We start from the raw sequence: 12,215 nt of genomic DNA on the forward strand, positions 1-12,215 counted from the left end.
CTACCTGAGCCTAGGAGCCTCAATTCTTTTGCTCTTGAAATAGGTAGAATAGGAAGAAAAACAGTCAATATGGCTCAGAGAACCTCAGAGGAGTTCTGCAAGGCCTTGGGCCAGGGGCTGAGGGTTTCTGGCTCTGTGACACCCCAGAAACTTGGCCAAGGTGGGTGGCAGGGAGCTCAGGTATGTTAGCTCTCAGCTTGACATCTTGACAGTGGGTCCTGCTCAGTGGGCGATTTCTGTGGTTGGAGTTTGTCACACACGGTATATTTACCCGCATGTTGTCCCTCCAAATCCCTGTGTCCTGCCAGCACCCCCTGAAGTGACAAAACAGAGAGAAAAAGGACTTCCTTCCCACCTCTGGCAGTTCTCAGTCTTGCTTCAGGTAGTGGCTTGGGATGGGACTGGTTCTGTGAGACGCTCCAGCCTCCTCCTCTCCCGGCTCCTGGGTGGAGCCCTCATTCCATTGGGGAAGCAGGGGGAGTCTTTTGCTACCTTTGAGCACATAAGGCCACATCAGATTTTTTTTGTTTTTTGTCAATTGTGGGTCTTGAACTCTGGGCCTGGGCACTGTCCCTGAGCTATTCATATCAAGGTTAGCATTCTACCATGTGAGCCACCACCCCACTTCCAGTTTTCTGGTAGTTCATTGGAGATAAGAGTCTCATAGACTTTCCTACCTGGGGTGGCTTTGAACTGTGATCCAGATCCTGAGTAGCTAGGATTACAGGTGTGAGCCACCAGCGCCTGGTTCAGATTTTTGTTTTTCTCTCTCTCATCATTCTTGGCCTCAGTAGGCAAGAAAAGCAAACTTCACATGGTATTAACTTAAGTTCTTATTTATTTCTCAGAGAATAGGAGCTCAGTTCAGGTTCCATGGATGCCCAGAGATGGGCACTGTGCTTAGCTCCCTGCCGAGAAGGGCTGTCAGTGCCTGCTTCCAGCTAGCTTGCCTGGAATCTCTCTTAGTCCCCCCACTGAGCTCCTTAGTTCTGCCTCTTTGGTCAGATTGGCAAACTGAGGCACAACGAGGGAAAGCAGACTTAGGCCATCCTGCCACAGCAGGTGAACTGACCAAGCCTGGCAGTTGGAGCCACTTGGTTGAAACCTTATGGCAAGCAGGCTGGCCCAGAAGACCCAGTCCTCACCACAGGACCCGTCTGTGTGGGCAGGTACTTCCTTCGGCAGCATGCAATTACAGAATGGCTTATTTTGCCTCCTCTGTGCTGTCTTTAATCCCCTGTCTGGAGTTGGTGCCCCTGGCCAGACACGCCATGTGGGGCAGACAGAGGCAGACGGCTCTGCAGGTGTCCTGTCCTGGTACATCTACTACCCTCTGGCCCATGCCCCCTCCACCTGGAGAGGAACAGAGTACCTGGAGCTGGTGGAGAGGGAGTAGCTTGGCAGGCAAGAGGGTCCTAGACATAGGGTTTCCTGGAAGGGGGCAGCCAAAGTCAAGATCTCCACTGTAAATTAAGTGTTGCTGGTTCATACCTGTAATCCTAGCTACTCAGGAGGCTGAGATTTATAGATCTTGATTCAAAGCCAGCCCGGGCAGGAAAGTCTGTGAGACTCTTATCTCCAATTAACCACCAGAAAACCAGAAGTGGTGCTGTGGCTCCAAGTGGTAGAGCACTAGCCTTGAGCGAAAGAAGCTCAGAGACAGGGGCTGGGAAGGTGGCTGAATGGTAGAGTGCTTGCCTTGCATGCATGAGACCCTGGGTTCGATTCCTCAGCACCACATAAGCAGAAAAAGCTGGGAGTGGTGCTGTGGCTCAAGTGGTAGAGCACTAGCCTTGAGCTGAAGAGCTGAGGGACAGTGCCCAGGCCCAGAGTTCAGGCACCATGACTGGCAAAAAAAAAAAAAGAAGAAACTCAGGGACAGCACCCAGCCCCTGAGTTCAAGTCCCTGCCTCACAACTGACACACACAAAGATGTCACTGTATGACTCGGGAGAGTCAGGAAGGTTGATGACTAGCTAGAGGAGGGTCATATTCCTGGCTTTGACTGAACCCTCACAGCTTTTTTCTGCCTCCTGGGAACTTTTCCTTCTTGGGCATACTATCCATGCTCCAGGCCACGTGGTTTTCTAGATGACCCAGTGGTGATCTGTTATTTGCCTAGCCCTTCCTTCCTTTCTCCCTCCCAATCTCTATCTCAGGTACAACCTTCACCTCTGCCAGCCAGCCCTTCCTGCTGCTGGTGTGTTTTGTGATTAATCATTCTTCCTGCCCTTGGCTAGTCCATTGTTTCTATCCCAGATCTCTTGAATCCTGCTGAAGAGAGGAAGCCTAGAAGGCTGAGCCCAAGAGGAGAAGGGGCAGCGTGAAGGAAGGTGCTAGAGGTTTGGCTTCTCACCCAGGGCCCAGGCCCTCTTCCTTTGGGGGCGGGAACAGGTATCACTGGTGTGGCCTAGCTCCGTAGATCCCAGAAAGCCTAGAGGCTCCTTTTCCCACTTGTCTTCCCCACTTACAGTCTCCCTGAGGAGCAATTTCCTTCATGGTCAGGAACTCTAGGAGACTAAGGGACAGACCCTAGCCTCCCTTGTCATTCATTTATCTTGATCCCTGACCTCCGGGAATCCCATGATCCTACTGGTGTCTGGGAAGATAGTATTTACCCAGGCTAGACATTGGGCTCCCATCCAGAGGTCATTTCTTCCTGAGCAGAAATAACCAGTTTATTGCCTCTGGGAAAAAACAGCTCTTATCTGCCCATCCAAAGCTGCTGTGGAGAATGGGGTTAGGTAAAATTTAGGTGAGGGAGCTCTGGAAATCTTGGAGCTGAGCCCACTCTGGAAGCTAAAGCACGTGGTGGTAGGTGACACTGGTGGTTCCACTTAGGTGCATCCCATAATGCCAGGTGTGTGGCTCTCGAATCTTGTCCCTTAGGCCTAGCTGCCTCTTAGAGTGGTGAAGGCATGAACCCTACTGGGGCCAAGGCCAAGTTCTCACAGATTGGGAGAGGCCCCTATGAAGCCAGGCAGGGAGGGAAAGCTGCAGCAGATGAAGCCAGCTCAGGCCCCTGGGGAGGGAGTCCTGGGGTTGTCAGAGTAGAGGCAGTGGGCAGGGAGGCCAGGAAGCCAGGGTAGTGTAGCCCACAGTCTCTGGCCTGTAGTCTTCTGTCAATAGCCTTGGTGCCTTACAGTATTGAGGCTATCCTTTCTTTCCCTTAGCGCTGCACAGACAGGGAATCTATGCATCAGACTGATCCTGACATCGGCTTCATTCCCCCCTTCCCCCTAATTTCCACTGGGTACATCCAGGAGGGGGCCTGGACATGCGTGTTAGCTCCAAGTGTTCCTACTGCAGATCTTTTGGGTTGACAGTTGCAGTCTGTAGCGTCAGTAGGACTAGTAAATCTACTTCATTTACTCATTCATTCAACAGTTATTCCCCGAGCTTGTGTGCATGCCAGGCACTGTCTTTAGTGGTTCCATAGAGGTAGAAGAAGTCTGTATATGTTTTCTAGGAATATGCAGTCTACTGGGAGAGCCAGCCATGTAAATGGAGAATCAGGACTCCATAAGAATAGGCCAAGAACGAGGTCGCCTCTGTGCCATCAGAACGAACACAAATGTCCTTCTGCAGAGCAGCCTTGGGTTTGGGGAAAATAGCTCAGAGGAGGTGATGTTGGAGCTGTCTTGAAGAAGAGTTGTCTGGGGTGGTGAGTGTATCCTTGCCCAGGAAGTGCATAAAGAGAGGAATCTGCTTGTGAGCCAGAAGAGCAGGGTCTTTTCTAACAGGCAGGGTATCTAGAGTGATTTCCAAGGTTAAGGGGTCCGCTGAGGAGGTGTGCTTATCCTGCCTCGAGCATTACACAGATCTGGAGAAGGTAGATTGGGGACAGGAAGAGGCATGGAAGGCCAGAGTCTGGGAACATGCAGAGGCAATGTGGGAAGAGAAGTGATTGGCAGTGAGGCCCATGGGGAATTCAGGATTTGGGACATCCAGACTTCCATCCCTGTGAAACAGCTGTGCGGCAGGTGAATAGATGGGTTTATATTAGGGGCAGAGGTCAGACTGGAGATGAAATGTAGATTCTGAATTGTAAGCATACGAGTGGTGAGTGAATCCAGAACTGTGGCTCAGGTTGCCCTGGAAACGTACAACAGTTGGCAAGCTGCCTCTGGATGGGCTGTTGTGCTAACAGAGGGTGAAGAAAGCCTGAGTCCAAGAAGGGGGAAAAACCAGAATGCTCAGGTCTCAGCCAGAAGTGGACTGGCTATGAGGTCCATCAAGATAATATGTCTGGTCCCCATGGGATCTGGGGCCATCTCTGTCTACTCCGGATTCTGGCCAGCCACTGTGACCAAGGAGTATGGCCAAGTTGTAGTGCTGTCTTTTCTTGGGAACAGCTGCCTTTTTTTCTTTTCTGAGTTATATCCTGCCTAATATTTTGTGGTTATAAGAGTAAAGGGGCTGGGAAGGTGGCTCAGTGGTAGAGTGCTCTGCTTGAGCTGAAGAGCTGAGGGACAGCGACCAGGCCCACGACCAACAGCAACAAAAAAAAAAGAGTCTGTCAAGATGGTGGTACTGGAAGCTGGCACTTTTTTTTTTTTATATATCTTTCCAAGGCATAATGAAATACATCTCTAGGTTATTTCTACTTCACCATAAAAAAAAAAAAGTCTGGTTTGGTGCTGGTGGCTCCTACCTGTAATTCTAGTTACTCAAGAGACTGATACCTGTACTGGTGCAAAAAAAAAATTCTAGACTGTGAAACCTGGAGGCCTGTACCCTTGAAGTAAACTAGGAGTGGCAGTGGGAACAGGCTAAATGGGACAGGAGGACCACCCATAGTTGTGGGTTGATAGTCATGCATTAGAAAATGCTGAAGGGGAGTTGGGAATGTGGCTTAGTGGTAGAGTGCTTGCCTAGCCTGCATGAAGCCCTGGGTTCCATTCCTCAGTACCACATACACAGAACAAGCCAGAAGTGGTGCTGTGGCTCAAGTGGTAGAATGCTAGCCTTGAGCAAAAGAAACTCAGGGACATGCCCAGGCCCTGAGTTCAAGTCACAGGACTGGCAAAAAAAAAAAAAAAAAAAGAAAAGAAAAGAAAGAAAACACTGAGTGGAGAAAGTCATTTTTAGGTCTTGGTTTGGTTCACTTGTTTATGCTTCATGTCAATGTTAGGGTTTGAATTCAAGGCCTTTGTGTTGTCCCTGAGCTTTTTTACTCAAGGCTGTCACTCTACCCCTTGAGCCACAGCTCTACTTTTGGATTTTTGGTGATTAATTGGAGATAAGAGTCTCATGGATTTGTCTGCCTGAGTTGCCTTCAGACTGTGATCTTCAGCTCTCAGCCTCCTGAGTAGCTAGGATTACAGGCATGAGCCACTGGTGCCTGGCTAGTTTTGTTTTTTTTTTTCAATTTGTCTTTCAAGAATAAAGCACTATGCCCTTAAACATTTAAAAAATTGTCTTCAGGGGCTGGGAATGTGGCTTAGTGGTGAAGTGCTTGCCTAGCATTCATGAAGCCCTGGGTTCGATGCCTCAGTACCACACATACAAAAAAGTCTGGAAGCGGCACTGTGACTCAAGTGGTAGAGTGCTAGCCTTGAGCAAAAAGCTCAGGGACAGTGCCCAGGCCCTAAGTTCAAGCCCCAGGACTGCCCCCCCAAAAAATAAAAAATTGTGTTCAAATTGAAAGTGATTTTTCCATGGTTAGGCCCTGAGGGGCACGAGTTGATAGGGAAAGGGAGGCAGAGTCAGGTGGAAAAGGAAGGACCCCTAGGGAATAAGAGGGGATAGGTGGAGCCTGGAATGGAGAGCTGGGGACAGGGGAGACACTGAGCACCTCTGGCTCCTGCAGGGCGAGCCCCCCTTGGCCCTGGGCCTGTCCACCCGGAAGGCACTCAGTGTCCTGAAGGAACAGCTGGAGGCTGTGTTGGAGGGACACCTCAAAGAGCAGAAGAAACTCCTTACGTGGAAGGTGAGACTTCTTCAGGGAGGCTTGAGTCTGAGTGGGATGGGAGAGAAGTGTGGGAGGCCACTCCCCAGAGCCCGGTGTGCGCTGTCCCCCCCGGGCAGGAAGACTTAATCAAGCTTGCAATGCAGATCACAAGTTAAGGTCCAGAGTGATGCCCGGACCCCTACCCGCTGGAGTAGTCCAGCCTCCAACAGGCTCGACCCCACCTGAGTTCAAAGGCATTGGACCAAGGTGGCCATGGGGTTGGGAGGCACAGGACTGTAGTGGGGTTGGCCAGGCGCTCACTCCCATACTTCACTCCCTAGGAGGCGTGGAGAAGCAGCTTCCTGCACCTCCGTAACCGTTGTTCGTGTTTCCACTGGCCGGGGGCCCTGCTCATGCTGCTGGCCGTGCTGCTGCTGCTGGGCTGTTGGGGAGGCCAGCCAGCGGGCAGGTAAACAGGCTCCACAGCTACTACAAGGCCCCACTCTTCCCTCTAAGATGCCAGCAGGCAGGTAAACAGGCTCCACAGCTGCTGTAACCGCCCACTCTTCCCACTAAGATGCCCCCAGGCTCTGAGGCCTGCACTCCCAGAGCTGCCCCTTCAATAGGCTCCTGTGTAAGAATGTTCTTCTTGTCCCTTGACAAGGGATAAGGGTTCCCTGGAATCAGGAAGCAAATGAGATCATCCTTTTAAGGACCAGTAAAGCCAGGCACCAGGGGTACACACCTGTAATCCTAGCTTCTCAGGGGGCTGAGATCTGAGGATTGCAGTTCAAGCCAGCTTGGGCAAGAAGGTTCATGCGACTCTTATCTCCAATTAACCAGCAAAAGGCCAAAAGTGGACCTGTGGCTTTAGTGGTAGAGCATCAGCTTTGAGCAGAAAAACTAAGGGATAGCAGCAGGCCCTCAGTTCAAGCCCCAATACTTGCATTAAAAATAAATAAAATGGACCAGCCGGGCGCCGGTGGCTCACACCCGTAATCCTAGCTACTCCGGAGGCTGAGACCTGAAGATTGTGGTTCAAAGCCAGACTGGGCATGAAAGTCCATGAGACTCTTATCTCCAATTAACCACCAGAAAACCGGAAGAGGTGCTGTGGCTCATGTGCTAGAGCACTTGCCTTGAGATGAAGAGCTCAGAGACTGTGCCCAGGCCCAGAGTTCAAGCTCCAAGACTGACAAAAATAAATAACTAAATAGGACCTGTGGAAGAGGGTGGCATTTTGGGTTCTGGGGCCTAGCTGGGGGGACAAGGGTTTGCTCCTTGGAAATGCATCATATTCTCTGTGTCCTCTGATACCAGCCACGGGGTGGAACTGGTGAATGCTTCCGCATTGTTCCTGTTGCTGCTTCTGAACCTCATCCTCATTGGACGGCAAGATCGGCTGAAGCGCCAGGAGGTGGAGCGCAGGCTTCAGGGGATCATTGACCAAATCCAAGGTGAGGTCAAGAGTCAGGCTGCACCGGCGCTGGTGGCTCACGCCTATAATCCTAGCTACTCAGAAGGCTGAGATCTGAGGATCTCCGTTCAAAGCCAGCCCGGGCAGGAGAGACCTTCGGACTTCTATCTCCAATAAACCACCAGAAAACCGGAAGTGGCGCTGTAGCTCAAGTGGTAGAGCGCTCGCCTTGAGCTGAAGAGCTGAGGGACAGCACCCAGGCCCAGAGTTCAAGCCCCCTGACCGACAAAAAAAAAAAAAAAAAAAAGAGTCAGGCTGCTTGATGGGAAAGACACCCTAGGATGTGTAAGAGGAGCCCTAAGGGCATCCCAGGGAGACAACATCATCATGCAGAGGGATGGAAGTTGCCCCTGTCACTCTTGAGCAGGGTAGTGAGTACTTCCAGATTGGCTGTGGGTCCCAGGCAGTGGCCTGAGCAGGCAGGAAGCTGATGGTGGCACTGTGGGCTTGCTACTGTTGTCCAACAAAGAGACACTGTCTCTTGGTAGGAGGACGGTGGAGACATTTTCTCCCAAGCGTGCCTTTGTCTGATGGTACTGGGCTGGGGATGGGGGATAGGAGATACCCATGGGAATCCAGGTTGAGGACAGGAAGCCCAAGATGGCCGTTTCCTAAAGGAAAGGGGCATTGCTCACCTCCTTCAGTCAAGACAGTGTTTAAGAAGCTCTGGCCATTGGTTGAGGGTTTGTTGGGCTCTTTGTAGAGATCGTGGTTCCTACTTTCCAGAGGAACATGGCAGTGGGTGTTGGAGAAGCACCACCACCTGCTCCCAGTGACCTTTTCTCTGATCATACTGGGCAGGGCAAAATTAAATATGAAGTGAGAATTTATTCATTCCGAAATGGTAATTGCAGTTATGTGCCAGACACTGGGAGTCCAAGATGACTAAGAAAGCTGGGCCATGATTCCCAGGAGCTTAGTCTCTTGCTTAGCAGCCATCAGTGGGGTCCTTCTTCGTTTTCTAAGCCATCCCAGATGTCCCATGTGGCTTCCCAAAGCCCCTGCTACAGGCTCTGGCCTTTTGGTCCAGTTTCTTCTGTTACTGTTCATCATCCTGTTATAACCCTTCATCCATCCTGCCTCGCCCCCTGTGAGATATCCTGCTGGGCCTCTGTCCTGCTCTTCTCTGCTTAGCTAGCTTCCCCCCCACCCCCTTCCTGGGACTCAAACTCGATACCTGATGCTTCCACTCATTGATTAGCGCTCCACCAACTGAGCCTTGCCTCCAACCCCAGCTTCTCCCTTTTCATCACCAGCTAACCAAATCTTACTCCTTCTTCCTGACCCATCCCAAATGTTCTCTTTCTGTGGAAACCACCTCTCATCACCCCAGCTGCTAGGTTCACCCCCTCTCCCAAGCTCCCACAGTAACCATGTGTTCACCTGGTGGAACCTCCCAGCTGGAACTGCTGAGGAAGGCTTCATCGGGAAAGCATTAACGCAGGGAAAGCATTTGCATGCACGGAGTGGGCTGTGTAGGCCTGAGAAGGAGCAAAGAGCAGGTGGGGGCTGGGGGGGTGCGGCCTGGCCTGCATGAGAAGGGTGGTTTCTTTCTGTTCTCATCAGATGCCCTCAGGGATGGCAAGGAAATCAAGTGGCCAAATGCCTTGTATCCTGACCTCCACATGCCCTTTGCACCCTCCTGGTCTCTGCACTGGGCCTACAGAGATGGTCATCTGGTCAACCTGCCTGTCAGCCTGTTGGTAGAAGGAGACATCATAGCCCTGAGGCCCGGCCAGGAGTCCTTTGCCTCTCTAAGGGGAATCAAGGTAGCTAGAGGCTGCTTTCCTCCCTGGGAACTACTGGGACAGCCATTGGTACCTGGGGTTGTGGGGGGCTGTCCTGAAACTTCCTGGCTAGCTCGTAGGCTTTGCAAGGGCTCCTGGGTTCTCAGGAAAAAGGTGGAACCTCTTCTTCCTCCTGTGCTGTTTCTTCTCGTTCTTCAAGGAGGGTCCCAAATTCCACAAGTCCCACCCGGACAGGCTCTTTGCTAGGGGCTAGTTACTGACCCTGAGGGCCATTCCACTTAGCCGGCATTGTCCAGGAAGAGCGGCCTGTGACAGAGCCCTTTCCCCCTCACTGCCCGCAGGATGACGAGCACATTGTCCTGGAGCCGGGAGATCTGTTCCCCCCTTTCTCTCCACCGCCCTCGCCCCGGGGGGAAGTGAAGAAAGGGCCACAGAACCCCCAGCAGCACCGACTTTTCCGTGTCCTGGAGACCCCTGTGATTGACAACGTCAGGTGGGGTGCCACTCCCCTCCTGCCCTGTATCTTTTCCCCCAGAGCATCTTGTGACAAGGACAAAGCTTTGTCCACCACAGGCCCTCCAGAGGGCAGGCGCCACCCTCAGCTCCTCCCTTGGCATCCTTAGACTGCACTTTGAGGGTCAGCTCTGGAGGTGGGTGGAGCTCCGCTCCCAGGGCATCACTTAGGGAACCGCAGGCCTTGATCGTGTTCAGTGAAGCCTTGTCTGGCTGAGGGGCGCAGAATCTTTTTCCAGGTGCGGGTTTCTGGCTTCTTGCCCCTCAGGGCCTAAGCATTGCCTCTTTCCATAGATGGTGCCTGGACATGGCCCTGTCCCGCCCGGTCACTGCTCTGGACAACGAGAGGTTCACAGTTCAGTCGGTGATGCTGCACTATGCTGTGCCAGTGGTCCTGGTGTGTGAGGCGGGTCTACAAGGCAGGGGGAGGGCCAGATGGGGGAGGCGGGCGGCCATGGGGCTGGGTCCAGGTGAATATGTGAGTACAGGTAAAGGGGCCCAGAGGGAGCCTGAGGTGTGAGTGGAAAAGGAAGGCCGCCTGGAATCTGGTCCCTCACTAGGGGAGGGTCTTAAGGCTGTGCCCTTCCTGTTTCCACAGGCTGGCTTTCTCATCACCAACGCCCTGCGCTTCGTATTCAGTGCTCCTGGGGTCACTTCCTGGCAGTACACCCTCCTCCAGCTCCAGGCAAGAATGCCACCCCCCCTCCCCTTTTTTTAAATCCTGATCCTTGGGTTTGAGCTCTCGGCCTGGGCTTTGCCCCTGAGCTTTTTTGTCCTCAAGGCTAATACTCTGCCCCTGGAGCCACAGCACCACTTCCAGCCTTTTCTGAGTAGTTTATAGGAGATAATTCTCATGGACTTTCCAGACTGGGTTGGCTTTGAACTGCAATCTTCAGATCTCAGTCTCCTGAGTAGCTAGGATTATAGGCTTGAGCCACCAGCTCCAGGCTTCTTTCTTCTCTCTTGTGCTTCTGTATCCTATATGGCCCTGGTTGTCTTCTTTCTCTGCACCCACAGTATCCTTAGGCTTTAGTTTAAGAATGCCTCCTTCCTCTCCTTCCCTTCCTGCCTCCTTGGGACGGCCATGTGGCAGCCTCTAGGCCAAGAACTCCTTGGGAGCCTGCAGTGAGGTCCTCTCCTTTCCAGGTGAATGGCATGCTGCCCATCCTCCCCCTGCTCTTTCCAGTCCTCTGGGTGCTGGCAACCGCCTGTGGAGAAGCCCGTGTCCTGGCCCAGATGAGCAAGGCCTCACCCAGCTCCCTGGTAGGTTGTTCTGGGGGAATAGTACAAAAAGAAGGCCTGGGCTGTGCCAGAGGATTGGGGCACAAGGCCAACCCCATGTTGGGCTTTTAGCCTGTCGGAGGCCCTGGGCAGCTCTCTGGGGACTCAGGCCCTTGCATTAGAGAGCAGCCTCCTGTTTCCGCCTGGGCGTGGGAGAGAGAGATCTCTTCTGGCTCTCCACCAGTGGGGAGTCAGGATTGCCAGGTCCTCTTTACCAAAGGGGTTGGAGCCTCGCAGGTGCAGGCCCCTCTGGCATCATGGAGGTCTGTGTGAACAAGGCTTGTTTCCCCCTCTGTGCAGCTGGCTAAGTTCTCGGAGGACACTCTGAGCAGTTACACAGAAGCTGTCTCCTCTCAGGTACGCGGACGGGCCCCACTGCTGTTCCTGGGCTTTTGTGCTCAAGGCTAGCACTCTAGCACTTGAGCCACAGCTCTACTTTAGGCCGGCTTTGAATAGCAATCTTCAGATCTCAGCCTCCCGTGTGAGCCCCAGCCACCTGCAGTCAAAAACCCTGCACCTTCAGGCCCCTTCTCGGAACCCTGAGATTTGGTTTACAGCCTTGAGCCTTCAGCTGGGCTCTGGAAGCTTTTTCCCTTGTTAACCCCCACCTCCCCTCCTTCTCAGGGATTATCCAGACCTGATTCCCTAACATACCAACATGAGACATTATCCCAGAACCTCACCCTCCTGAACTTTCTCCACTATTGACCCTAGAGGCGCTCCCCAAGGATATGAGGCTGAGAAAGCAGATTTTCTCTCTCTTGCCAGGAAATGCTGTGCTGCATTTGGGGCCACTTCCTGAGGGTGATCCAGGGGACCTCTCCAACGCTGAGCCACAGTGCCAGCCTGCTGCACAGCTTGGGCTCTGTCACGGTGAGGGGCCTTGCATGGAGGGTAGCATGGCCTGTCTTGGTGGGGTCTGGACTGTCCACTGGGCTGTTGGGCCAAAGCCAAGCCATCTTCCAATCCCGGCCTCTCTCCCTGCAGGTTCTATGCTGTGTAGACAAACAGGGGATCCTGTCATGGCCAAATCCCAGCCCAGAGACTGTGCTGTTCTTCAGCGGGAAGGTGGAGCCCCCGCACAGCAGCCACGAGGACCTCACAGATGACCTGTCCACCCGCTCCTTCTGCCATCCTGAGGTAGAGGAGGAGGTACGGCCAGCTCCTGGGGGCCCATCTGGGCCAGACTTGAGTAGCCTTTGGAGCCTACCCTGGGAGGGTAGAGCTCAGGAGGGAGAAGGGGGTGTGGGCACCTTTGGTGGCTGCTTCTGAGTAGTTAAGGTGGAGCCTCAGGACCAGGCTG

The 12,215-nt window shown here is 53.0% G+C and overlaps 1 protein-coding gene across 8 annotated transcripts in view; it reads left to right on the forward strand.

The window, feature by feature from the left end:
* Tmem94 (transmembrane protein 94) overlaps positions 1–12,215 on the forward strand; it is a 41,065-nt gene that overhangs the window by 18,377 nt on the left and 10,473 nt on the right. For 4 of the 8 annotated variants that reach the window (XM_042702558.1, XM_042702554.1, XM_042702559.1 and 1 more), the window contains 11 exons: positions 5,813–5,932; positions 6,235–6,362; positions 7,214–7,350; positions 8,937–9,139; positions 9,460–9,611; positions 9,926–10,028; positions 10,230–10,316; positions 10,778–10,894; positions 11,213–11,269; positions 11,681–11,785; positions 11,900–12,064. In XM_042702558.1, coding sequence (XP_042558492.1) covers positions 5,813–5,932; positions 6,235–6,362; positions 7,214–7,350; positions 8,937–9,139; positions 9,460–9,611; positions 9,926–10,028; positions 10,230–10,316; positions 10,778–10,894; positions 11,213–11,269; positions 11,681–11,785; positions 11,900–12,064 — 1,374 coding nt within the window. Of the gene's footprint in view, positions 1–5,812; positions 5,933–6,234; positions 6,424–7,213; positions 7,351–8,936; positions 9,140–9,459; positions 9,612–9,925; positions 10,029–10,229; positions 10,317–10,777; positions 10,895–11,212; positions 11,270–11,680; positions 11,786–11,899; positions 12,065–12,215 lie in introns of those variants that run through there. The other 4 variants (XM_042702556.1, XM_042702561.1, XM_042702555.1 and 1 more) reach the window with 3 other exon arrangements.

This window comes from Dipodomys spectabilis, unplaced genomic scaffold (assembly GCF_019054845.1).
Source record: "Dipodomys spectabilis isolate Male_0828 unplaced genomic scaffold, ASM1905484v1 ptg000329l, whole genome shotgun sequence".
NCBI classification, from domain to species: Eukaryota; Metazoa; Chordata; class Mammalia; order Rodentia; family Heteromyidae; genus Dipodomys; species Dipodomys spectabilis.